Source organism: Thunnus albacares, chromosome 12 (assembly GCF_914725855.1).
Source record: "Thunnus albacares chromosome 12, fThuAlb1.1, whole genome shotgun sequence".
In the NCBI taxonomy this organism is placed as follows: domain Eukaryota; kingdom Metazoa; phylum Chordata; class Actinopteri; order Scombriformes; family Scombridae; genus Thunnus; species Thunnus albacares.
In genome coordinates this window covers 9851868-9875951 of record NC_058117.1, presented here as the reverse complement: position 1 = coordinate 9875951, position 24084 = coordinate 9851868, and the positions used below count along the sequence as shown (strand labels likewise).

The window sequence follows — 24084 nt, the reverse complement described above, 5'->3', positions numbered from 1 at the left end:
AAATGTACATTCATACTGGATCTTGACTTGAGCTATGAATTGGCAACTGCAGCGTAAAATTTGAGTTAGTGTTAAACATTTGTCAGAATTTCTTTTTGCCCACATTTTTTTTTTTTTTTTTAGCAATTCCATATAAAGCATTGCCCCTGGGAAGTGTGGCCTATCGTTTGAAACACTGTAAAGGAAAAGAGGAAATAAGTCAACGGGCTACTGTTAAGCAGGTTTTGTGAAATTGTTCATTTATGAAAATAGCAGCCCCGTAATAAATAAAACACTTAACAGTAGAACTCAAAAAAAGACTGATGCAAGGGTTGGACTTCATGTGAAAGTAACGGCAGCGGTAGCGCTCCGAAAAAACAGACTCTCTCTCTCTCTCTCTCTCTCTCCCACTTCTTACGTTATAACATGAAACAGCAAGGCTAAAAATGCCCCTTTACCCCACTCAATTATCTCATTTAAAAAAATATCGCTCTCTTTTGACAATCACTCCTGTTTGTCCCTTATGTGATGCGAACTCCTCCCTTTCCACACCCGTGGGTTGAAAGCAGGTTTCAGGTCAGGTCGCGGGTCGGTCTGGCTCAGGCTTCGTCTGAGAAGAAGCATCCTGTCCCACAAGCTTGGACCCAGCGGTCAACCAATCCGGGAAGCTGGCCAAGATCCAAATAAACACCCAGAACCTTCCCTGACACTCTGTCTCTACACACACTTTCTCTCTCTATCCAAGTCTCTCTGTCTCTCTCTCGATGATTGCATTAACACTGGAAAGGCCCACAGTACAGATGCATACGCACTTACATTCCGACACCGATTCACAGTCACGCCTGTTTGCGAACTCACCCTGACATGGACACACATACACACGCACGCACGCACGCACACTCACAAGCACTGTACTTTGTGGTCAAGCTGGTGGCTAAGAAGACAAAGTTTGTTTTTTTTTCTTCTTTTTAATTTCACATACACTAATTGTAATAAGTTGTAGAGAAGATGCTCTTCTTTTTTCTTTTCTTTTTTTTTTCTGCCCTATGCGAAGCAGGGCAGATGCACTTCAAGCGGAGGTGACGTTGGGTTGCAGCTGTTGGCTGGGATCGAGCTGAGTCTGGAGCTGCTGGGGTTTGGGGTGGGGTTGGAGCTGGGGGTGCGACTGCGACTGCGGCTGAGCTTGAAGTGGAGGCTGGGCCTGCTGCTGGGCCTGCTGCTGGGACAGCGCCTGAGGCTGGCTGAGTCCTTGCAGGGGGGGCGTGGTGCCGGAGCTGGTGGCCGACTGGGCAGGCAGCTGAGACAGCTGCTCGCTGTTGGCCAGAGATTTCAACACAGCGTTCTCCCTCTCCAGCACAGAGTTCCTCTCAAACAGCTCCTTGATCTGCTCCTTTAAGACCTCCACCTCTTCACGCACCGCATACATCAGATGGCTTTTCACCAGGTCCTGGAGGAGAGGAGAGCAGGACATGAAATGTGCCACTGTGTCAACAACATATAGTATCTGACAGGAGGCAGAGCAGTCATATAACGTTATATATACTGTTACAACACGCACCCGACAAAGATGTCAGAGAGAAGCTCTGGGCTTAAGGCTACAGTTTTTCATGTATTCGTTCTAGCTGTGCATTCAGTGGAACAGTATGTTTATGCTTTAAGGCAAAGACAAACAGAATATAAAAAGCTTATAGTTCTTCAACTCCTTCCAAGAATATTAAGTAGGAAAATGACCCAAATGACTTAAAATTATGAAAAATGTGCCTGTCTTCCTATTTAACTGAATACCTTGATACATTTTAAGCTGAAATGTGAGGCAGCATTTTACTCAGCAGGTGTATAATCACTGGTGAACGGAGTACTCACCATTGCCTGTTCAATTTTATTATCAATGGCAACAACATTGGTTCCAGAGGCACTGTAAAAAAAAAAAAAGAAGAGACAGATAAGGTCATGTTAGAATTAATCTCATAGTTTCCGGGGTTTGTTTAAGGATTCAAAACCTCATAGGGAAAACCATTTCTCTGCTCTCGACATAGTTCTGCTTTCTTGCCTTTTTCATTAAAAGATAATAAAAGCAGTGAACATTGGAAAACATGCAGAGGAACAAGAATCTCCCTTTGAAACAAATGATGAATTAAATTAAAAAAAAATATGTGAAATATTGTCGGTCGAGCCACCTGTCCTCAGCTCACCACTGGAATCTAGGACAGATGATATAAAATGACCTGTCATTACATTATAACTCCAATCTAGGTCAGACCACTGAGTTTAAAAGGAGAGAAGCTTGGCTGCAGGCAACACGACAGATCCAAGTTGATGCATATAATGTGTTTTGTTATATTCAGTGTAGATGTGGTAATGTGTCAAATGGCAAACAGCCAGCAATCCCAACAGCATGTAAAACACTGAGAAAAATACCTGCAACATCTTCCACCATGAATCAATATAAAAAGCTTTGATTAGTCGCATGATTCTTTGATCAGACTCCTTTGACTCCATCTGAATTAATTTTTTGCAGACACAGCAACAGGTACTGTGCATGTGGAGTGCAGCATGGACCCAGCAGCCTGCTGTTACCTGCGGCGTGTCCGATGGGAGAACGGCGGGTCACAGGTCGCATGCCGGGTCGCCTCTTCGGGGCAGCACGGTGGTTTATAGGAAAACGTACACGGCATGATTTGTCTGTGAGCACAGACCGCTTCATCGGCAGCGACGGAGAGAAGGCCACCGTAAGGACAGGAGGCAGTTAGTGGCGTAACTGTGACCACATTTAGAAGAAAGAAACATGAACCGTCGGCTGGAGAAGAAAGAGGAGCTGACAGGAGGCGGGGAGATATCTCTGAAATGATCTCTGGCTCCGCCCGCTTCATAGTGACATTACTGTATGTGTCTGCAGGGGGGAGTGTTACTACATACTGTGTCTGCCATGAATCCATTCAGAAAGGTGCAAACAGATGGGTACTTGGATGAAATCAACAATTTTAAATTCTATTAATAAATTAACTGAAAAAAGGATTTGTAGTGTAATGTTCTATTAAATCTTTGTTAAATGATTTATAATATTATTACAAAGTTAAAGAAGAATTTTACAATCTGTCAATGAACCAGTATTTAATTATTATTTAATTTTTTCACTGTGGGGCCAAACTATTTTCAGACATGTGTCACAGAGGTCGTCTTTTAGTTTAGTTTGTCACGACTACTTATTATTACAAGTGGTGATTGATCGAACCAGTTTGATATTAAAACTGGCATACAGCCAGCCTTCTTCCAAAGATTTATCTAAAAAAAGATCATGGAAAGCACCACTTACAAAATAAACATGAGTCTACAGCCACACTAGCAGTTCTGCGAGGCTAAGCACCACTGTGCCTTGTGTCAGCATGCTAACATGCTGATGTTCAGCAGGAATAATGTTTACCATGTTCATCATCTTAGTTTAACGAGGAAGCATTCTAACGTGCTAATTAGCACTAAACACAAAATACAGCTGAGGTGGATGGGAATATCATTAGTTTTGCAGGTATTTGGTCGTAAACCAAAGTATTGGACAAGCTGATTTTGACCAAATGATGGAGCCAGAGGAAGTCAGGGCATCACCAAAGTTATCACAATTCATCCTGAGGAGACTATGAACACCTTTAACAAATTTTCTGCCAACCATCGATAAATGGATGTGGAGATATTGAACTCACAACCAAAAACGTCTCCCTCATGGCGGCGCAAGGGAAAAGGCAGGAGATCACCAAAGTGATTAGGAGTCAACCACTGGGGACCATGAATGTCTGTACGTGATTTCATGACAATCCATCCAATAGTTGGTTAGATATTTCAGTCTGGATCAAAGTGGAAATGTCTTGTTGCTAACGTGGATAAAAATTATTAGCAGATATTAACTTATCACAGATGTATTCGTATCAGCAGATCTATCAGTTGATTAGTAGAATTGTTCCAATACCGATACCAGTAAAACACAGCAGCTTACAAAGCAAGATGCACTGTGCAGCCACTGGCAACAACTGTTTTAGAGCAGTGAAGAAGAATTGATCTCCGATAAATAGTGTAATGTTAGTCGTTAGTTATCAATTAGTAACAAATAGTTGCAGATTAAAAATACCGAAAATACTATACAGTATTGTTATAGGTATGTTAGAAATGATATTGCCATTACACAGTTTGTCCACCAGAGGGTGGTTTTCATCTATGAAATGATCTGCTCAGCACATACCTGAAACAATCACTACATACTGATACTGTGTACATACACAATGAATTTTTTTACCCTTGAACATACTGGTATCAACAATCCAGTATCATTCGAGCCGCAATAAAAATAAAAAAACCCCAACAAAAACGTAAATGTAGGGTGATCACCTAGTTTCATAGACCCGATGATCAGTGCCACCATGTGGTAGGAAGATGCCTGCGAGTAGACGCAGCGTTGACTATAGACTCCCCTGGAGGACAAGATGTTCTGTTCCTCCACACCATCCAATTTATGTGTGTGAGGCCAGCGGAAGCACTCAGTAGATTGTTATCAGCGGGCTGCACCAGGGAAGGAATGTTCCCCATACCTCTGCTGCTACGTAACGCCGTCACTCACATCACTTGTCCTATACTACCGCCTTTGATCTGACAGATATGACAGTGTCTTACATGAGCTACATGCAAGTACATCAGACAATGACCAAAGCTGACATGTGTTGAATATGATATACATGCTGTCACACTGACACACACACAAACACACCATCGCTTCAAGAGATACATTTCAAACAAGAATGCACACTTGAGCAGCCACTATTCACTCATTAGTATGTCTTTCTCTCCCTCAGACCACATTATGTGCCCCCCCACAAGTGGTTACATAACCAAACGTTGCATCAACCTCAGCTTCACCCTGCTGCAAATGTGTGTTTAATTTAGATGAGGCGTCACACACAGGCCCCTCGTATAGTTTTCCTCCCTAACAGGAGTTTTCAAGAGGCGTGTGCCCAGAGGAATCTCTCACTCTATAAAACACAGACCCTGGATGGACTCTCTGGGCTACACCCTTGTTGCTTCACCAGCAGCATCAGACTGTACGGAAGACAAAAGCCTCCATTAACAGAATTCCACTTTATAGAAGTAAAACACGCTGTGCACTATATTTCACGCACACAGTGACGTGTAAAAATGGACGCAATACAACTATTTTTTTTCCTGGAACCTAAATGACATCAAGTCATTTTTTGACAAAAAAAGAACAAGGAATAAGAGATGGGAATTTTAAGTTTGTAAGTTCATAGCAAACAAAAGGAAAATTAAGATCCACTTTGTATTAATGTAAAATGCAGGACAACAATTCATTACTGCATGATTTAGACCCACACATGTAGATACTTTATTTTTTGGGAATTTGGATGAAATTGGGCTACGAAATATGAAGAGAATGCATAATTACTGGTTATTAAAGTCATTTGAATGGTTGTCATGGTCTTTTTTGTGCAAGAATGCAAAGTGGAGTATATCAGGAAGTACAACACCACATTCTGTATGTAAACTTCATATTTGAATAAGCAGTTGGGGACTGACATGCTAATGATCCACATTTAGATATCAGGGGTTTACAGTAGTTCACATAATTTCACTACAGATAGCTGGAAAAACATTAAAACATAATTTATTATAGGTTAAACTAATTATTGCTTTCTTGATTATCTAATTAATTGTTCGGTCTATAATTTTAGAGAACAGTCAAATATGCTCATTACAGTTTCCAAGAATGCAATTTACTGTTTTCAAATTGCTTGTTCTGTCTGACTAAAAACATAATATTCAGTTTACTAAAATAGAAAACAAAGAAATGAAGCTTGAACCAGTAAATTTTAGTCATATTTGCTTGAAAATAAAATACCAATTAGTTCATTTGTAACTGTTTCAGCTGTATTGTCATCTAAACTTGAAAGTGATACTTGGTCTTGGTTCCTTATGTCTGAATGACTGTGAATGTCATTAGTGCCATGAAATCAGAGAGTATGAAGCTGTTTCTCTTGAGGTTTTCCTCCAGCTGGCTTCAGTATGGAGATGTAGTGAGACTACTGAGATCCAAGTGGAGAATAACACGCATATGTACTGTCAAGTGGGACATGTGACAGGCTAGTGATGGGTTTGTAACTATGGAGCCTGGAAAACATCAATAACGCAATAATACTTTTTCAAAGTGCCTTGAGATAGATTTTCACAGTGCCGGGAGCCAAGACTTGGAAGATAAACTGTAGTCCTGCTTCCTGGAGTCAAAGTGGGTAAGATGAGTAGGGGCTGATTTGGTCATGTCAAGTCATGATGGTTTGGACGGCTTCTCTTTACTTCAGCTGCAAACGTACTTGGTACAGTGAAGTGAGCAGGGATCACAATCAAGTCAAACCATATTAGGACACCATCTGGTACTCCAAGTAGAACTTCCAAGAACAACTGGCACAGGGGGGAAGATTTTGGAAACTACAGTATGAGTGAGTAGTGTTTTGGAGTAGTTGTACTTTTGTCAGCTATTTTTTAATTTAATAATTTTAGTCTTGTGTCAAATGTCCTTCTTAGTTTTTATCATATTTAGTCAACGTCATCCTGGTTTTTGTTTTGAGTTTTAGTTCACTGAAAGTCTTTTAGTCTTATCTTAGTCAATGAAAACCATAACTATTTTAGTTGTGTTAATCAATGAAAACTGTTGATATTTTAGTCTTTTAGCCATCAGATTATATTAAACATCTCAGTCAATTTAGTTTATTATTTGACATAAGATTGTATCTTATTATCTGATGAAAAACAAAGGTTGAATGATTAAGAACGCAGCTTTACAGAAAGTGTCTGGTCTGATGGTAATTTAAGGAATACATCCAGACATGGAAAATATTCTGATTTGCTTATTTATTTTGAACCAACACAATTCATCAACTGGGAACCAATAACTACTATTATTATTAAACTATTATAAAACAATGAGAGCTGTACATACAATAAAATGTTTTGAAACTAATTTTTTGGCTGCACAAAGTACAAACTGACCTTTCTGTTCTGAACACGGAAATAAAACTAGTTAGCCTAATAAAACTGAAAAGAATACTGTACACACACCGATTACAATCTACTGGCATTAAAGTTTCACATCGGCATTCCCCCGCATATAACCGACACACTCTCTCTCTCTCTCTCTCTTTCATACACACGGATATTTGGATTGTAATTCAGAAAAAAAAAAAAACAGTCTATAATATTTTGTCTCCTCTTTTTTTGTCAACGAAAACAAAAAGATATTTTGGAAAAGTTTTTATTTTAGTCTTGTCTTTTTTCATCAACAATATTGCATGTTGATATAGTCAGTCAGTGTTTAATGATGTCAGTGCCATCTCGTCATCGTCTCGACTCAAGTCATGGAAAAAAAAGGTTGTTCACAACATTTTGAGTCAAAGTTTTCATTAACAATATTAACACTATTTTGGAGCTCAACAGAGCGACTGTGCTTGCTCAAAGCGCCACTCCTGACACACATGATCTTGTTTAAGCCTCTAGAGCTCATGTCAAAGCCACGGACTTGTTTGAGCGCCTGACTTTAAAACAAAACATGTTGAATACATCCTGTTTTACCAGCGTAAAAAAGTAAACAGTATATAACTACTGATGTAAGTAAGGTCAAGCCCCAGAGGGCTGAGGGGCCGGGCTGAGATAAAACAGAAGGCTAATGAGGGCTTGAACTTATCCTGCCACTGATTACGCAAGCATTGCCTCTGTAAACTTCACCTTCTACATTAACAAGACTTCGGGTAGAGTTTGGTGCTTCCCTGTACAGTGTTCGCTGTAAAATAGGAATGTCAATAAAAAAAGTCCATTAGAGACAGGAAAGTTTACACTCACATGGACTGTGGGCAAGCGGAGCAATGAGGGTGAACAACTCATCTGAACATCAAATAGTTGTCATTCCTTGCCTCTGGCAGAACTGCTGGCATATGTAAGAGCAGTAGGCCTCCTTCAGCAACACAGTAAAAACAAAGCTACGTCTGTTTAACTAAGCCTGAGACATGATAAAACAAGTTCAGAGCTTAAAAATAGAGGTAGGCCCAAGGACAACAGGTGCACAAGTCAATCTTACCTAAACACTTGTAAACCATGAATACCTCTTTATTTTAAAGCAGAAATGCAAGTCTTTGTTAATCTGTGCTTATATGTCTTTCTCACACTCATATCAAATGTGCATATATTTACTTTCATTTTACCCCAGTCCCAACAACTTCCACTATTAATGCTACATTACATTACACAGCAGTGAATGTAAAACTGCACTGAAATTAAAAGGCAGAGAACAAATGTGGAAGTGCTAAAGCAACAATCGAGCAAACATCAAGGTTATCTGAGAATGGCAGGATGACTCAGGTCTAACTGCAGAGTGAGAAGGAAATATTTATTACAAAAGGTTGGTTTATGAGGGATTTATATGTAGTTTACATTGTTTGCACCCAGGCAAGGAAGACATAAGCTACAGTGAAGCAATTAGCGAACCACATATAATGGAAAAGATATAAATATAGGATCTAAATCAAGCAGCAACCTCCGGGGCTGAAAAATGACACCAATGCAGAAGTGCGAAAAACTGCAGTTCCTCGAATGGCCACTTGAGGCTCCAAAAGCGAGTCAATCCCCATAGACCACCATGTTAAAATGCCAAACTTTACAGCAGAAATTAACATGTTTACAGCCTGGTACAAAAAAGGGTTTTGGTCTCTATAGCTAATTTCCCCTTTCATGACAACTGTACCGGGGTCGATGTTTTTATAACTCACCCGTTTAAATTTTATTAAGCATATGCATAATTAAGGATGTGGCCTCTTTGAGGTCGCTAACCGCTAGGTGGCTTGTTTCAGCAACCAGGCTTCATTCGGCCTGCTTCAGCTCCGCCTCTTTGACCACTTTGGATTAGCTGGGAATTAGGCAGAGTCAAGCTCTGCCAAGATGGCGACAGCCAGAGCCGCCCACTTTGAGCTTCAAAACCGCTCTTCAGAAACCAATGGGTGATGTCACGATGGCTACGTCCATATTTTTTACAGTCAAAAGAATACAGTCAATATGTACATCAGGTTTGGTAGCATTTGGACATAACATTTTGGAGCTGACTAATTTTGCATATTAAAGAAAAAAACAGCAATAAACTTCTTTGAATCTGTCTGCAAAGTTTGGTTGTTGTTGCTTGTTTACTTGCACAGAATAAGATTCATCAGAATAGTAACAGTAACAATTCAAACAACTCCAGTAAGTGTAGTACTGTCTCTCTGTCTCTTCAGTATGCTGACCCCTACATATCAGCACGTATGTCTGTATTGCCTAAAGCTAGTGCCTGTATAATTTTCTTTTTGAGATAGATTGATTGCCAAGATTGATGAGGAAGGAAAAACGAAAAAGAAATAAGTTGTCTGCCAGGAACAGTGCTAAATGAGCCACAAGGATGCCCAAATGAAGGACTTCTATTTTGACAGTGCAGTGCATCTGTTCTAGTTCTACTGAGGGGCAGTCGGTCAGGCTTAAAGGACCAGTGTGTAGAATTTAGTGGCATCTAGCAGTGAGGTTGCAGATTACAACCAACTGATAACCCCTCCCCTCCCTTCCCCTTCCCCTTCACAAAAAATGCGAAAGGCCCTCTCTAGAGCCAGTGTTTGGTTTTTCTGTTGTGGGCTACTGTAGCAACATGAAAGTGCAACATAGCGGGCTCCGTGGAAGAAGAGCCACTCCCTATGTAGATATAAAGGGCTCATTCTAAGGTAACGAAAACACAACAATTCTTATTTTCGGGTGATTATAGACTAATTAAAACATACTTATGAATATTTATGAATATATCTGTTCCACTAGATGCCACTAAATTCTACACACTGCACCTTTAAAATATCAATTACAGTAACGTTACAGTCGTAAACAAATATACATTAGTATAATAAATGTATGTTTTCTATACGTTACATACATACATTTTATATACATTTGACTACAGGTGTTAAATAGCTGACCATGTGGTCTGACTCTCATGGTGCAGAGATTTCCATATAGGGATTTATAAAGAACCATATTATGGAAAAAATGTGGAGAAAAAAAAAGTGTGTTGCTCTGCCAAAATGTCATAAATATTTGAGTAAAATTTCACTTTCACAATCTCTTTTATGACTACATTTAGCTCTCTGACATAATCCCAAAAGGACCTGAATAAAATAAACTGATTGAGGAGTCAATACCAAAGGCCATCGTCAAGATCAACCAAACACAGACACTAAAACAAAGCTCTGGTTATCTTTGCTTCCATGGAAACAAAAGCAGCCCTAGTTGGCAGAACAGTGTATCCACAACAGCACGGCTGAAAAAAAAAAAAAAAAAAAAAAAAAAAAAGAAGTGAAGCACACAGTTCATAGCAGCACTATTTGTGTCATCCTGCCATTTTGCTGCCCTCCTTTGAGAGTGGAAATCACATTAAAATGGGCAAATGAAGGTAGCAAAACATTAAGAATGAATAAAAGTTAAACAAAAAATATAAGTAATAACACTACACACAGCATCTCAGCTTAGATAATGCCATCACAATGTTGATTTACCTGTTTATATCTCTACACCAAGGCAGAAAATGGACTGAACTTATATGTGTGTGTGTGTGTGTGTGAGTGTGTGTGTGCGTGCACGGTTCCTCAGTGACTGGTGATGGTATGTCAGCTGTATATTTCTCTAAAAGCAGTTTCATTTCCTGTCGCTCAGATAGAGTTTCACATGCTTCCCTTTTCATATTGGTAAAAAGGCATTATAAAAAGTGTTTTGCCCTTTTGAAGGCTGATAATGTGACAGAATTAACAGTTTGTGTGTCACCGAGTGTCTGTGGGTCCAGACACTTCCAGTGCCACTTATAAATGTAGTAATTTAATGATAAATTTAAAATGCAGCTGTGAATAAAAGTCATTTGACAGAAGCAGTGACTCAGTGGAGAGAGTGAGAGTGATGCACTAGAAACCGGGCCTTGCTCAGGTTGTCATTTAAGATCCGTGTCTAGAGGTTATAGATAGCATGCACACACTCTTCAGCCTCGTGGACTGCTTGAAAGCTGAAAGCAACAAGTTGAAGATGCCAAAAAAACAGATTTTCCAACAATTATCTTCATAGTTTCAGCCATTCGTATAAATTATTCATTAAAAAGCTTTTACGTAACGGATAAACTGCTGAGATTTTTTGGACATGGAGACTAAAACTGGGTCTAATACTGCAGGCAACATGAACCGTCAGATGATCAGGCAGGTCGTCAGTCTTACCAGATTACTTACTGGGAAGTGAAAATAAACGTGGTGAATGTGAACTTTCATACCAAGTGTCTGTTGTACATAATTAGACTGCAGAACTACTTCCTGATTCAATTTAGATCCTCTCATCTGTGCTTAAAGTGTCAACCTATTACAAAATATGGTCTGACCACTCGTGTTGCTTGCTGTATTTCGCTTAATTCTCTCTGTATTACAAGATCTCAGCAATTAGGGAGGCGACTAATGGTAGGCAGTGGCCAAACCTATGAAAAATAACCCCCAGGCAGTAAACATAACAGGATTTTTAAGTGACACATACAGAAAGAGAGAGTGTCAAAGACAGAACCAGAGTGAGATTAAGAGAAAGACAGAGATGTTGTTGAGAAGTCTATTGGCCAATCCTGTGCTTGCTGCCAGGCTCCGTTTTCCAAACTCAATCCATGCACGTGGAGGAAGCAAAGCTCACTACTACTGAACACTGCACACACATTGTTACACTCTTGCAGGCCTGTCCAGTCCAATCCAGTATAGTACTGTACCTATCACTGTGGGCCTTTGAGTCCCTTAATCTGCTGCCAGACTGGAAGGCCTGGTAGAAAGCCTTGGAGGGGTTCCTGTGTCAACCAGATTCGGGAGAAGAGAGAAGAGACAGAGATATGAAGAGCTATAAACAGTGAAACCAGACTACAGTTTGCCATCTCAAATGTGATTCCTAGAAATGTTCCCTTGGGTAACTTCACTGCCTGTCAGAAAACTCCTTCTGTGCTCGTATTGTGAGGTTAACTTGGCTGGAGAAAAGGCTCTTAGCCTTTGATAAAACATGTGGGACATTTGAACAGTTCAAAGTGAAGGGGCAGGGGGGGAAAGAGAGTCTTGACCTAAACATAGTATGTTGAGAGGTGGAAACAGCTTCATAAACTTGAAGGGCCTCCCTCAGGCTGTTCACCGACAGTATGCTGCCTATCTCTCATGCTTAGGTTGTTTTCCTCAAGAGCAAATATACAAGAAAAGAAAAACCTCTGGTGTATTTAAATAAGTTAGAATCCTTTTTATTTGTGTCGAGAAATGACTGGTTCATTCACAGAGTTGAAGCTGAAATTTGTTCACTTTTTTTGGTTCAAATACTGACAAATTAACTTTACCTCCTATATGTCTGGTGATTAACTATGAGTACACTATGTTCTATGTCAAGGGATGTATGTCGGGAAGGGGAAAGGAAATCCCTACTCTGACCCCTACATTCACTTATATACACACACATACACATACACACACACACACACACACACACACACTTCATCTACTCCCAGCTTGTCCCTTTCAAAACTAACTGCTTCTCTCTCAACTTCACACTAAATGTAAACGCACACTGACATGAGCATATGCGCGCACATAAAGCAGCATGCCAACACACCCAGAGTTCCACATACACATGGACGTGCACACACGCACGCAGCACAGGGGAATAAGGAGTTGATTTACAGCATGTGTGTGAATATTATAGCGCAGCCAAGGCTCCTTTCCTAGAAATCTTTGGCACAAACTCTCTTTGTCACATTACCTCATGACTAAACACTCTCACAAACCTCCTCCTATGCCTCTGCTTAATTTTACTTTGCGGGCAATGGCAAAAAAAAAAAAACAAAAAAAAACGCACACGTGTGTAAGCACACACCTCCACAGAAAACCTCTCTCTTTCACGGATAAAACTCAGAGCTCTGTACTGGCCAGCAGTCAGCTGAAACAGTCGAGGTCATAAGACTGGGAGTCCAGCAGCCTCCTCATGAATGAGGTAAGAACTGGAAGAGTCATCATTCCCTGTTTTTAAGTAGCAAACACTCGCCTCTCAATGGTTCTCTTTGTAACTCTAAAATGTAACATGTCAATATCCATTTATGAAAGGCCTCTTTGTAAATCTTAAACCAGTCAATGTGCCATCTCCCTCATAAACCCTGGTTATGGAGCGCGTGGACGACAGAAAGACAAGGAAGTAACCTATCAGACATGTACAACCCAAGAGCAAAATCTCCTTTCTCTTTCTAAAACTCTCTCTCAAAGCTAAACTGACACAAAAACCATGGTTGCACAATACTCAGGCTATGCCCCGATACTGCCCCAAAGCAAATGTATGACCTGGCAGTGGACGAAAATAACCTTCTGGTGCATTCTTGCTAGCTGATGTCATACATCTCTCTGGAGCATGACACATGGTTTTTCCTTCAGTGTGCCTGCGCTGCAAACCAGTGGCCGCGTCAAAAGGTTCAGTTTCATGGGTGCTGAACCTCTTAATAACCTTGCTAACTCATCAAGCACGTGAAAACCTGCAGTAGCCTTAAATGATGAGCGCAGAGAGGAGGATGAGGAGGAGGAGGAGGGGTTGGGGGGAGGTTCTTCTGAGGAGGGAAGTGCAAGTAAAAGTGCAAGAAGAGAAAATGGGAGAGAGCAAAGAGCGAGAGGAAAGTACACAGCAAGACAAAAGGTGTCAAAATATACTTCTGCATCAACATGTTGCGGAGGCGTCATGGGCTCCACCAAGGCTGACACTTTGAAACTTAACTACAGGTTGGGGCTGTGCAAGCTTCTGTGATTGGTCGACTTGGGCTGCTTATGTTTTCTTATATGTTTCCAGTTCCACTGAAGAGTGTTGATATGAAGAATTTCCAACCTTCCCATTCTACTCTATTTAACAAAGTGAGTGACTTGGTGAGGCTTTAGTGTGTTGAAGCACAGAGAAGTACGCTGAGGGATAACTGGCAAAGTGGGAGTGGCAGTGGATGGGCAAGTAGAGTAATTGGGAGGCAGGAGGAAGAGGGAGAGGTTAACATAGACTGTTGAAAGCTCTCACTGTTGGTGCTCAAGGTTCTCAGCGCACAGCCACAGAGCAGAAGTAGGTCAAAACTATTTAGATTTCAGCTGCCCAGTGGGAGTTTCTTTCAACAGGTTCTGGGTTGGAAATGAGGGAGATGGAGTACAGGGAGGACCCGGTACCACTGTGCGATTACAACATGACCACCAGAGGAGATTGGGAGCTTGGATGCTAAGATCCCACTAGCATAAGCCAGTGCAAGGGAACCTGGGAACTTTCTGAAGAAATCAGGAACTGAAAACTCCCTCGCTATAGTTCCCCCAAAAGTCCCTTCTTCCAATGTACTTCCCAGAACTATGGAGGTGGAATTTTGCAGTACTGAACGACACCGATTGGTCACACACAAGCTGATCCCACTGATGTATGAACAATAGTTGGGCAGCTGACTTCCCAAACTGAAAAATTGAGAAAAAGTGTTCAAACTTATTAGAAAACAAAGTTAGACTTTATTTTCCAATAGTTTCATAGCAGCAATGCCTTAAAAGGGACAGGAAGAAGAAAAAAAGTTAGCATATCCTTGCTACTTGGATTTTTTTTGCATTTGACCCTGATCCTTTTCAGCACTGCATTGCTCCTTTGCAACTCTCAGACTTCTATCAGCTACAAGTTATAAAGGAAACACAATGACCTCAACCTCATCCATGTTTATTGCATGGTCTGATTACGTGCAAAAATAATGTCTTAACCTGGTCACTTTCTCATCTGTTATTGCCTAATCTTTGCCATTCTGGAGATGAAATGTGCTAAACAAACTTCTTGCCCCTGTTATACTTTGGTCTGAAACCATTTGTTCAAAACTATGGACAAAAACCTATCATTTTTACTTAGATGATTACATGACATTTGTATTCTTTTCCGATTTATAAAACACTTAATTAATTAATGAAAAACATAATAATTTATCATTAAAACAAGTATTTGTCTCAAACCCAACACTTCTTAATCTCAAATCTGCCAGCTAGCACAAATCCAGAAGTACAAAATAGCTGAAAAGTGAGTCTTCAACATAATCCTTTGAGTCACTGAAGTGTCACTTTCCAAAAACAAGATAACAAGCAAATTCTCAGCTGAGCTTATCTACAGCACAGCACATCCCCAGCTTAAAGCGTGGCTCAAGCCATTAAAACTTTGAGTGAGTTGGTTGTGTTCTCCTTCTTGTCGGAACAATGGAAGGCCTTCGTACCTGGGGTGGAGGTGATGACTGACGCAAAGCCTACAGACCTACAGACTCCAAGCATCAGTCCAACTAGGACAATACGTCTTTCTTTTGAAAATAGCTTTAAGGCAGACAGGAGGCTGGGGTCACACAGGATGAACAACTTCAACTAGTGTGAACAGAAACAGTGTTAGAGAAGCAGAAGATTATTTATTACACTGTTGCTAAATATACTCATTTGCCAGTTTATTAGGTGCTGTATCTAAAAACTACTGCAGTCATACACCACAGCCTTGCAATAAATCCTACCTTCATGAAGGTTATAATGCTCAGTTTTTTGCTGAAATTGCTGTAGCGAGGTGTTGATTCAACTTTTTGGAGGTTGTAGTTTTAGTGCTATTCAATTGTATTTAAATTATTACAGAGAAGTACTAGAAACACCTTTCAGTTTAACAGTTTCAACAAAAACTGAACATTATATTCTTCATGAGGATACGATTTATTGCAGGGCTGTTGAGTTAGTTTTAGCTATGTACAGGTAACGGTTGTGGCACTGCATTGCTCAAAAAGTAAAGTTTTAAAACATTAAAGCTTGCAGCCGGGGTTAGTACTCTGATTTTTTACTGAGGCCACCGATGTGCAACAAAGAATGTGTGTACCTTCAGCTCTGTGAGGCACTCTGGATAAAATGTGCCCACCAAATGTCATATGATATGACCAGAGAGCCCCAGCACGGAAGTGGGGAGTGAGCTGAGGAATATGAAATGAATAGAAGGTGGAGAGCAGTGCGAGGGACTCTTGACTGAAAACAGGATACAGCAGTAAAGCAGAGGTCACAGTGGAGAGGGAAAGACCCTGTGGTACATGTTGTCTCTTTGTGTCACTCTCTAACACACACACACACACACACACACCCACCCACTTCCACCACAACATTATACGAATAAGCTTGTTGAATGTCTACGGTGAAGTTAAATGCCACACAATGCAACTTTCCTCAGCGAGAGGCCCCCACCCCCAACATGGATACTTCTGCACACACTACTGAGCCAACCCATCCCCTTCTGAAGACACACCCCTTTTCCACCCACACAGACACAGTCTCTCAATTCACAGTGGCAGCAACTGCTTCGCTACACCGAAGACCTGCCTCCCCCTCCCCTCCCCTACCTCCTAAAGAGTCTGATTTAACATAAGCTGCCATTATGTGAGGACAATAAAACATACCTCCTCAGCATGAGTTCGATTAAACACAGGCTACAGATGCAACACATTTATGCAAATGATCCCGCAAAATAGAAGCAACTCTGCTGTGAGTACAACAAAGACATTATGACAATCCAACAATGTTATTTTACGCCCTCATTTGTTGAAGCCATCTGGGAGACATTAGGCTGAGCGAATCATATTCTAAGTATGAGGACAACATCATCAGTCTGTAGTCTATATCTCCGCTGTTTCGCTTTAATTACTTGCAGAGACAACTACAGGGTGAAGGAAGATAGGGACAAACAATCGGGCTTACCAAATGGGCAAGAAAATTGTTCCAGGTTGTGCAAGCTGTGTAAAGTCTAAATAACTCCCTTAACTGGGTGCATGTGCCCAGCTAGGTAGTACAGATTACAGATATTAGCTACTGAAGTAGTCCATTAAATGGGAAGAGTGGTTCGTCTCCAGAGGGAGATATTTTGTTGTTGTGTGGTGTTTGTTATATGGGGGCAGACAAAATAAACAGTGCAGAGGAAATGTAGAAATTAAACAAGAGACATAAAAGTGTGGGGGGAAGGAGGGGGAGGGGGGGGGGAGAGGATGGTGTATCAAGCATAGCTAAGATGCCTGCTGAAGTGAGGCACGACAAGTTTCACTCTGCAGCTTCCTCCGTGTCTTTTGAGCATACCACAGATGCTGCTGCAAGGGAATGTCATTCAGCACTTCATCTGTACATTAACAACTGTCATGCCTCGTCCGTCAGTCAGTCTGCGGGGTAGTAGGTACAAAGCACCGACTGCACTGATGCTGCGCAAGGGGTAAAACAAACTATAACCAATTACTGCAGTCAGCTATGGCCCTGAGTGACGTGTTCATAATACCCATATCTCTTACAGGGTGTGTGTGTTTAACTATTTCAAAAGGCCCTAAAATGAATATACAGTTATGTAGCTGCAGCTCACATTGCAAAAGAAAAGGGCCACAACGTGACAACAAGCACAGTTGGTTGACACACCCCACTGACAGGCCTCTTATCGGCAGAATAGGGGCACAGTGGAAAGACTACTGCTCACTGTCTGATAGGGCTTTGCTGAGGTAAGAGACCCCTGCTCTTATCAGCCTGGGAGCTGTGTCTTCTCACAAGCAATACAAAGGTACTCCAAAAACACACTTCCTTCAGTCAGAGGTATTGTCACACAAAATATTGTCACAAAATTGGAATAAGAATACATAAACTAAGTTGGGAAGATGTATTTACAAATTAACTAAGAGCTCATGTGAGGAGCATGAACATTCAAAAAGTGTTTAAATTGTCTTCAACAAGTACTTGAATAGGAGATTTTTGTAAACACTGCTTAGAGAACAACACTGGAAGTTTTCAGGAGATAAAATAAGTCTCCCATTAGTCTGAAGTGTCAAACTTACTTCTGACACTCGCCGTGCGTGTGTAAAGTAACTTAGCATTTGATGTTTGGTGGTTCGATGCTCCTAATTTGTATAAAAAGGAAAATTATAAAGTTGTGATCAGAGACGAATAAGTGTAAGCTTCCCTGAAGTGCACCTGAGACACTGAAACACTTCAAAATGTTGTTCAAGAGGTTGTCCACCCGCACGTGAAGAAAACAGTGCCAGTGTTCTGCAGTCTGAATACCCTATCTGGTCTACATTCAATGGAAACCACTGAGAGACTTCAGGCACTGTACCATTTCCGCTCATGCCTGCCATCTACTACAAGTGAAACAAAGCGCTAAAACTCAGGAATTGAGAGAAAGCTTACTTTTGGAAAGGAAGTGAATGCTGTGACACCTCAGAACTCAAAGGAGAATTACAACAATATTTCTTATGAGTCACGTCTCAACAGTCCTCCCATTTAAATTCTTAACCATCATGTCTGCTGTGGGTTATATTCCTCTGTACATTCACACACAGTCTGTGCAAAAAAAAAAAATCATCATTAGATAACATAATCTACAGTATGAAGCTATTCAACAGTTATTTTAAATCCTCTGTAAACATTTTCCTGAGTGGAGCCTCAAGGGGCTTAGAGTGGAAACCATTGATATCATAAATGTGGCAACACAAAATCAAACATTCTCAACTATGTTTGTATTAGAAAGTCTTTTCCAGAGCAGGAACTAACTTATTAAAAGGTCAGACATGCAGTATGTTTACCGAGTAGCCAGGAGTAGCCTGAGACTAACAGAAAGCTGAGCTAACTCTACACACAGTAGCAGCTAGCAACACATCTTTGATGTGTGCAGCCAAGGCCATCACCTCAGACGCTGTCCTGGAGGGTGATAGCTTAAGTGGGAGGAAGAAGACTTACTGTTTGAGACCTGAAACAAAAGCTAAACTCACGACAACAAAACACACAGCCCTCCACACAAGCAACGTCAGTATTACAGGAGTCATGTGTATGTTTAACAAGTTGTTGCCTGTGCAGTGGAAGCCATGGGTGTTTTCCTGAAGTGTGCTACACTCCACTTACTTTTTTAAGCACTAATGAGAAAAAACAAACATTATATTTCCTTCCTGTGTGCCACTTCTCTCTTCCTTCTACACCCTCCCACCAAACCTCCCTGAAACTAAGGGAAAACCCCTGCTCATCTGACAAACATAATGACGGACACTGATGTGCTGCACAGAGAGTTTATAGCTATTGCTAATTTTCAACTCTTGCCCCTAGTTGAGTTTTACATATACAGTGTGATTAAAATATACAGTTAAAACACTTCTCTACTGTTTTGCTTTAATAACTTGCAGAGACAACTACAAGAGGGAAATAGGGACAAGCAACCAAGCTTACCAAATGGACAAGAAATTGTTCCAGGTTGTGCAAGGTGTGTAAAGTAACTGGGTGCATGTGCCTTGTTAGGTAGAACAGATTATAGATATTTGCTAGTCCATTACAGGGGATGTGTGGTGCATCTTCAAAAGGAGACATTTTGTTGTTGTGTGGCGTGTGTTACATGGGGGCAGACAAAATAAACAGAGCGGAGGAAATGTAGAAATTCAGTGGGCGACTATCTAAAACACTTTGGTTCACATACCAAGATTCACCTTTCTCTGACCACAACACACACACCTGCTATGTCAGGCTTCTCCCCTGCTGTACACTGAAACAGACACAGTTAGGCCTCACACTGCCTGTATGTGACCGTTCAAAGAGTGTGTGACCAGGACAGACATGGCGATGATGCTGTAAAGCTCATCAGAGACTAGAATATCCTGATACCAAGTGATCTGTGAATAAAAATGTTCAGGGAACAGTAACATTTATGTGTGGAGGCTGTTACCTGTCCTCATCCCCGTCCACAGGTATGTGGATTCCAAACAGGCTGTTGACAGTCGGAGTGGCGAGCTGCAGGCCCTCAGGCATGAAGGGCTTCACCGCTTCCTTCCCAGGGACAACAGGAGAATGTGTGTTGAAGAGACCCTCTGACTTCCTTCCGCTGCCACCCTCCACCAGTCCAAATCCAGTTGCTGGGAGGCCCTGTGCCCCCAAAGCCCCCGGAGTCTTGCCATGGAGTATCTGAGCTGGCAAACTGGAAGTCGTCACATTTGGCATGGCTGCACTGGAGGCACTGGGCACAGCAGCGGGCACGGTGGTGGGCACACTGGAGCTCGCTGCGATGGCAGGCACATTTTGTACACCGGAGGATGCAGGGTGGAGGCCCTGTGGTTGAGGCTGTCCAGCGGCGGCGTACTGACCGACAGTCTGCTGCTGCAAAGTGGATCCTCCAACCAGTATGGAGCCCATGACACCTCCCATTCCTCCAGTCTGCTGCTGCAAGAGGCTTGGAGTAGGTACAGATCCTCCTCCGGCTCCAGCAACATCTCCGACCTGACTTGGCACCGAAGCCCCTCCAGAGCCTGGAGGCATGACCGAAGAGGGTCCTTGTCCTACATTCTGTAGCCCCGCAGCCAGACTGGATACTGACAGTGGCTGGCCAGTGGGAAGCCCTGGCTGCATGGAAGCTGGCTGCTGCTGCTGCTGCTGATAGTACTCCGTTTGGTTCTGTATCAATCCAGGCGACTGGCTGGTCAGGTGGTGCCCCATAGGAAGCTGCTGTGGCTGCTGCTGCTGCTGGGGAGGGTAAGCGATGGGCTGGGCTGAAGGGGGCATGATGGGGGACTTCTGTAAGTGGAGAACAGACTGAGGCAGGCCGTTTTGTCCGACAGGCAGCACACTCTGGGGTGCAGAGGGCTGGAGACTTCCCACGGTTGGCTGAGCCTGCTGCTGTGGGACAGCTGTGGGCTTGCTGCTGGAGAACGCACTCTGTGTAACAGACCCACTAACACCCTGTTGCCGGGTGCTGTAGTTTTGATGATGGATCTGTTGCTGCTGCTGCTGCTGCTGCTGCGGTAGTGTCTCCACTGAATGCATGCGGGGTGAGGAGAGTGAAGCATCCGCCATGGAGCCCAAGCCCTGACCTGAGTGTGTTGCCAGGGCAACCACAGAGCCTCCTGTATGCCCGAGCCCACTGTCTCTGTCCGCAGCAGGGTCCAGTGTTGCACTGGCATGTCTAATGCTATCTACAGTCCTACTAACTACAGAACCCTCAGAGTCTTTCTCATAAAACTCTGTGCACGTCCACCTGCCTCTCCGAAAGGGTTCTCCAGTACCATGATCGAGTTTAATGACCCTGAAGCGTGAAGTGAAGCTTGCCGTGGAGGTGGCAGGAGGAGGAGCTGAACTGGTCACTGTGGCTGGTTGGGATGTGTTTACTGACACACTGGCTGCTGGAGCAGGCTGTTGCTGCATTGCCCCAGGCTGAGTGATAGGGTTTAAACCGGTTGTGACGCCAATCCCCGGCGGCTGTTGACCACCGTGAGTTGAACCCACCTTTCGAAACTCCCCCACGGTGTTGCTTGACAGCGCAGGTAACTGCCCGGCTTGAGGTATGTGTGATGGGGCCATAACGCCGGTCGCCTCTGGCTCACCAACATTATTCAGGGCTTCTTCAGATGAACTTCTGTCACACGCTGGCTCGTACTCAGCCCGTGACATGTCGTATATTTCCGACGACATATCTTCAGTCCGTGACTCGTCTGGGTCGTCCAGGCTCTCCGTGTCGTCGGCAGCACCTACAGCCGCCACCTGGGCCTGTGTCACACTGGTGATCTGAAAGCAGCTCTTCTTCTTGGCCGGCATTTTCGACATATTGACAGCCTTGATTCCAAGTCTCGTATGGCTATGTTTATCCTCCGTCAAAAAAAGGGGGGAAGAGCTGGCTGCAGTTTCCAAAACGTTAAATCATATCAAAACAGCACACTTGCATCTGTTTTACTTCGCCTGGCTAACTGTAGTCGAGATGAATCTGCGCCATCCCTCTTCTTCTGTCGGTCTCCTGTTGCGTTTCATGAGCTCATAACGTAACGACACGAAGCAATGCGGCTTCAGACACTGACCCCAACAGCCTGTACGATGACTGACGCAGAGTTTTCCGTCAGTCCGGACCGGCCTGCTAGTCTCCCGGCTGTGCAGTTGTCAAACGGCCGCTGTCGCAGAGTGTGTTGCCCAGCTGCAGCCGCTACTTTAGGCTGAGGAGGGCCCACAGCCCTCCACTCACCGAGCTAGCTGCACACTCCCCCTACGTCGGGACAAGTCTGTGAGACATCTTCTCCGAAGCAGACCGTCGTAGCCGCTCACTTCACCAGCTTACAGTCACTCGGTGGCGACACTTACGTTCAAGCTAACGCTGGAGGAGGGAAAAAAACGATCATAAATTTCGCTGTTTAAAACAAGTGAGAATCCCAACAGCGCCCACAGTTACCTCCCTCACTCAGACACTCTTGACAAGATGGCTATGTTGTATGCAGCCGCGCTGCATCGTGGGTAGGTACGGTGCGCAAGGATGTTTACGTACAACGCGTTTCAGAATTCCCCTTCATGCTGCCTTCAGGAACCTCGGAAAAGATAGACCTTTACAATCTTTGTAAAGACAACCGTCTGGGAGGCGAGTATTATATTTTGATTGAACGTAAGAATGTAAGCATAATTAATTGTAAAGAAAGGCACTTGCCAAAGTATCATTTAAACCGCATATCTATATTTAAATTAATTTTGTTATTACAATCAGATGAGCCAAAAGTTATTTGTAAATTAGGTGCCTTTTTGAAAAGTACTTCGATTGTTTAAAGATCTCCTCCAGACATGTATTAAGATGTATATAAAATACTCTACTTTGAATAATAATTTGTACCTGATATGGTTTACCATGGAAAAAAGTTCAATTATCTTATTAAAATCCTTAAAATTATATCTACTCCCTCTCCCTCAATAAACATTCCAGAATCTATGAATATGCAAATATATTTCATTTCAAAAGTTTAACTGCTGGACACAACATGTCTGAGCTTCCCCCTTCACTCAAAAATATGTTTTTTTTTCTTGTTCCTACAGGTTAATGTTTAGCTTCACTTTGCGGAATTATGTATGTGCAGAGTTTGACATTTGTTTTCACATTCATCTGCTGAAAGTGGAAAGTTTCTGTGCTCACTGAAAATCCACTTTTCTGGCACAATATGTAAACATTAAAACTGAGAATTGACTTTACTGTGAAGTAGGAGACATCTTGTGTGAAGTATTTAAGCTGAAATGAAATATATTTACATACTCATAGAGTAACCCTAACCCTAACCCTTTTTAATGTGGGAGAAGGAGTAGGATTTTAACATACTTTTTTTGTGGAAAAACCAAATCAGACACACAATATTGTTCTGAGCAGAGTTTTTTAACACACCTGGAGGGGAACTTTAAGTAGAAGTACATTGGCAAAATGTACTTGAGGTATTAAAGGTAAAGGTATTTATTATACAGGCAGAATTAATCCTGTCAGCGTCACATTAATATATATTGTAACACTGGATTGTTATTACTGATAAATTAATATGCAAGCAGTACTTAACTGTTGCCGTTGGTCAGGCTGGCACTGGTTTTAACAATTTTACATATTTTTGGGTAGTTTAATCTATAACAATACATTATATTTCATAAGATGATGATACAGATTGAGTGTAAAATACTCATCTGAAAAGTAAATAGTTAAGACAAATGTAGTGGAATAAAAAGTACAACAGATCCCTCTGAAATGAAGTGGAGTTCAAGTAGGGAAGCCTAGCATAAAATAAAAATACTGAAGTAAAGTATAAGTGCATCAGAATTGTGCAATGCTTGAATGAATGTAGTTAGTTCTATTGTGCTTAAATTTCCATTTTCCGGAGCATTTTTAAGGACCTCTTGTTCATGTTGTTTTAAAAGTTCATCCTTGGATGATTCACACATCTACAGTTTCCATAACCACTGGGCTAACTCCATCTGCTGAGGAAGATCAAGAGATACGATCAGAAGTTCCAGAACAGCAACTAAATGAGCCCTGAGATGAGTTTAAATTGTCAAATCTAGCAAATGTTGTAAAAAAAACACCTTATGGCTTTGTCTGTTGACATTTTCCTAAATTGGTTATATTCCAAAACAAAATTTCTCTCAAATTAGCACAAACCAGGTGACTCACAGGAAGTTTTCAGTGTTCCTGGAGTAATGGAAGAAATTGTGGAAATAGTAATGGAATTTATTA

At 42.0% G+C, this 24084-nt stretch overlaps 1 protein-coding gene across 2 annotated transcripts; it reads right to left on the bottom strand.

Moving 5' to 3' along the window:
• Window positions 1–71: 71 nt before the first annotated feature.
• On the bottom strand, window positions 72–22355 carry LOC122994590 (TSC22 domain family protein 2-like). Of its 2 annotated transcripts, XM_044369342.1 has the most exons (4): window positions 19801–22355; window positions 11813–11887; window positions 1843–1894; window positions 72–1426 (listed from the first exon to the last, which is right to left on the bottom strand). In XM_044369342.1, exons 1-4 carry the CDS (start codon window positions 21666–21668, stop codon window positions 1049–1051), a joined length of 2373 nt encoding a protein of 790 aa, XP_044225277.1. In that variant the 5' UTR covers window positions 21669–22355; the 3' UTR covers window positions 72–1048. The 2 variants fall into 2 exon arrangements, with proteins under 2 accessions (XP_044225277.1, XP_044225278.1); XM_044369343.1 differs by lacking the exon at window positions 11813–11887 and having other exon boundaries at window positions 19801–22351.
• Between the last annotated feature and the right edge of the window lie 1729 nt (window positions 22356–24084).

Coding starts and splice junctions, on each gene's coding strand:
- LOC122994590 (XM_044369342.1), bottom strand. CDS start 21,668: ATGTCGAAAATGCCGGCCAAGAAGAAGAGCTGCTTTCAGATCACCAGT. Junction 11,888..19,800: donor GTGGACGGGGATGAGGACAG/GTAACAGCCTCC, acceptor TGGTTGACACAG/GAACCCCTCCAAGGCTTTCT. Junction 1,427..1,842: donor ATAAAATTGAACAGGCAATG/GTGAGTACTCCG, acceptor CCTCTCCTCCAG/GACCTGGTGAAAAGCCATCT.